At 44.9% G+C, this 205-nt stretch overlaps 1 protein-coding gene across 1 annotated transcript in view; it reads right to left on the minus strand.

Annotated features, from left to right (window-relative positions):
* LOC119585348 (methyltransferase-like protein 24) overlaps positions 1–199 on the minus strand; it is a 7098-nt gene extending 6899 nt beyond the window's left edge. Inside the window, exon 1 of the mRNA XM_037934019.1 lies at positions 11–199. Within this exon, the coding sequence (XP_037789947.1) occupies positions 11–174 (164 nt within the window). The 5' untranslated portion in view covers positions 175–199. The remainder of the gene's footprint in view (positions 1–10) is intronic.
* Between the last annotated feature and the right edge of the window lie 6 nt (positions 200–205).

Consider the following 205-nt stretch of genomic DNA (forward strand, 5'->3'; position numbering starts at 1 on the left):
TTACACATACCTTGAGGTCCGCGGCGTGTGTTGCAGGTTACTATATGCAGCAGAAGTAGGTTGCAACACGTCTGTACGCCCACCAAGCACGGCAAAGAGTACTAGACACGCCCACGCCGATAGAATGAAACGTATTTTATTGCCCATTGTGAAATCTGTTGCCTTGAGTATCATATTCGCTCGTTTTTTATATGGATATGTTTAG

The sequence above is a fragment of the Penaeus monodon genome, chromosome 19 (assembly GCF_015228065.2).
Source record: "Penaeus monodon isolate SGIC_2016 chromosome 19, NSTDA_Pmon_1, whole genome shotgun sequence".
NCBI classification, from domain to species: Eukaryota; Metazoa; Arthropoda; class Malacostraca; order Decapoda; family Penaeidae; genus Penaeus; species Penaeus monodon.